General features: G+C 39.7%; 1 protein-coding gene across 1 annotated transcript; it reads left to right on the top strand.

Moving 5' to 3' along the window:
- Positions 1 to 468: 468 nt before the first annotated feature.
- Positions 469 to 2,518, top strand: LOC131155280 (ricin-like). The gene has a single exon (XM_058108312.1). It carries the CDS (start codon positions 661 to 663, stop codon positions 2,446 to 2,448), a length of 1,788 nt encoding a protein of 595 aa, XP_057964295.1. The 5' UTR covers positions 469 to 660; the 3' UTR covers positions 2,449 to 2,518.
- The last annotated feature ends 249 nt before the right edge of the window (positions 2,519 to 2,767 follow it).

Here is a 2,767-nt window from a genome sequence, read left to right as displayed (position 1 = left end):
CTCAAAAAAATTGAAAAATATATTTTCAATTTTTTCTCTTTATATCCTATTCCTATATATATATATATATATATATATATATATATATATAAATTTTGGACTTTAATTTGTGTGAATTATACAAAAATTTTACAAAAATCCTTATTCAATCTCTTATTTCAATTAATATTGCCTTATATAAAATTTGGAAAATTAAAAAATCAAAAGAAAAATTTATAAATTAATTCAATCAGTCATTTGGGACTTTTCATATGCAAAGTCTCAAATTTAAATTGTGGAAGTGAGAAATAGAAAGCAAATATATAATTCAATCTCAAATGCCCAAAGTGAGCCTCCAAGTGGAAGAAAATAAAGAAGAAGAAAAAAATCTCAATCAATCAAGTTGGATGAGGTGAGCTAGCTAGCTGCCAAACGCACAAATCGAATACAACAATAGTTAACACGTTCCAGTTTTCTAATTCCAGGAAAAGGACATCAGTACCTAGAGGTTTTATTTTTTATTTTGTCTGGTGACACTTCAGTACCACACCTGTCGTGGGGATAGCACGTGTATGCATGCATGTGCACCTTGCGCATCTATATATGACCCAGGGGCGGGGCTTGGGGATATGCAGTTGAGAGAAGTACTGGCTTTTCATATTGATTATTGAGTGATGAGATATGGGTCTTCTCTTGAGAAAAATGGTAGTGTCCTGGATGGTGGTCTTGGCGACATGGCCTTGCTTGAGCACCGCAGCCATGGCGGATTCGGGCATTGATCAGCCGCCCAAAGTTCTAGTCTCCTCCGGAGGAGGAGTTCATCATGACCCTCAATTCAACGATTACCCTAAACTGACATTCACCACCAGTGGTACTGTCTCCAAAAATGACTACAGGCAGTTCGTGCAATCCATACGAGATCGAGTGGCAAATCCACAAGATCGCAGACACGGAATCCCTGTACTCTTCGACCCAAACAATGTATCCGACAACCAGCGCTTCCTCCTCGTGGAACTCTCCAACAATGCAGAGGATGTTGTCACGTTGGCCATAGACGTGACCAATATGTACGTGGTTGCTTATCGAGTACGTGGCGAGTCTTACTTCTTTCAAGATGCTCCCCATGTTGCGTTCTCTAATCTTTTCACAGACACAAATCAATATACTCTCACGTATGGCGGCAACTATGCTGACCTGTTGGGAGTTGCAGGTTTAAGTGATCTTGACAGGCTTGATCCTGGACTGGGAATCCAACAATTGGATTCAGCCATCGACTTGTTGTTCCATAGGTCCGGCACGCATGGGGACAGAGCGAAGGTGGCTCGATCCCTTATAATTTGCATTCTGATGATTTCAGAGGCAGTGAGGTTCCGATATGTGGAGAATGAAGTAGCTCGAACCATTTCAAGCCATGGCTATGGAACTGTCGTACCAAACGGTGCCGTGGTCCGCCTTGTGCGGCGTTGGGATCGCCTCTCCAGTGCAATTCAACACTCCGAAGAAGATGGATCCTTCCCACCAATTCAATTACAGAGATCTAATTATGTACCTTTCACTGTGAGCAACGTGATGCCTGAACTAGTCGCCACCATTGGGATCATGTTGTTCATTTGTGAAAAACCGCCAAGGGCTCAATATTCCCTTCTTATAAGGCCCGTTGTGGATGCATATAATGATGAAACTTGCACGGATGAAGAGTTCACAGTGCGCATTGTTGGTCGAAATGGGTTGTGCGCGGACGTGAAGGGTGGATTTTTCAACAATGGTGATCCTATAATTTTGTGGCCGTGTAAATCGAATGCAGATGCAAATCAACTTTGGACAGTGAAAAAAGATGGGACTATTCGATCTAAAGGCAAGTGCTTGACTACTTATGGGTATAGCTCGGGGTCCTACGTCATGATCTACGATTGTGCTAGTGCAGTAACTGAAGCTACTCATTGGGAAATTTGGGACAATGGAACCATCATAAATACCAAATCTTCGCTTGTTTTGAGTGCAGAGTCAGGAAACAGTGATTCCACACTCACTGTGCAGGTCAATAACTATTCCTCTCGTCAAGGTTGGCTAGCAACCAATGAATCAAATCCTTTTGTGAGTACCATTTGGGGGTTTCGAGATCTTTGCATGCAAGCAAATGGAAATGATGTGTGGTTGGAGGAATGTGTAGATCAAAAGGTAGAACAACAATGGGCCCTCTATCCGGATCGTTCAATAAGGCCTAATGAAAATCGAGACCTTTGCCTTTCCTACTATGAAAATCAATCTGAGGATCTCACTATCGTCAATATTGCAAGTTGTAGTTCTGCGTCATCTCGTGAACGATGGATATTTCAAAATGATGGCACTGTTTTAAACCTACACCTCGGATTGGTGATGGACGTGAGAAGATCTGATCCAAGTCTTCACCAAATAATTATGTACCCATTCCATGGAAACCCTAACCAACAATGGTTTCCAATGTTTTGATTACACCTAGTTGACATCTAGTAGCTTAATTAAATAAAAACATCAAAATATTGATGTTGCCTTTATATCATATGTTTTTATTAATATGGTAAGTGAGTAAGCCTTCAGCTGCTAAAGCGTATGTTATCTAGTAAAGAAGTCAACGATCAATGGCTTAATCAAATGTCTTAACGAAATAGTTTTCTATGAATTAACCTTCTTACCTAGGATCCACTAGAAAAGACTAATTATTTCAAAATTTTTTATTTTTTATTTTTGAAGATCTCAAAAATAATTTCCTTTCAAATAATAAGAGTTCTTTTAGAAAAATATAATTTTT

The sequence above is a fragment of the Malania oleifera genome, chromosome 5 (assembly GCF_029873635.1).
Source record: "Malania oleifera isolate guangnan ecotype guangnan chromosome 5, ASM2987363v1, whole genome shotgun sequence".
Classification (NCBI taxonomy): Eukaryota; Viridiplantae; Streptophyta; class Magnoliopsida; order Santalales; family Ximeniaceae; genus Malania; species Malania oleifera.
The sequence above is the reverse complement of the archived record's forward strand: the minus strand, read 5'-3'. Positions and strand labels throughout refer to the sequence as shown.

Excerpts from the sequence above, each read along its gene's own strand:
- LOC131155280 (XM_058108312.1), top strand. The coding sequence starts at position 661 with ATGGGTCTTCTCTTGAGAAAAATGGTAGTGTCCTGGATGGTGGTCTTG.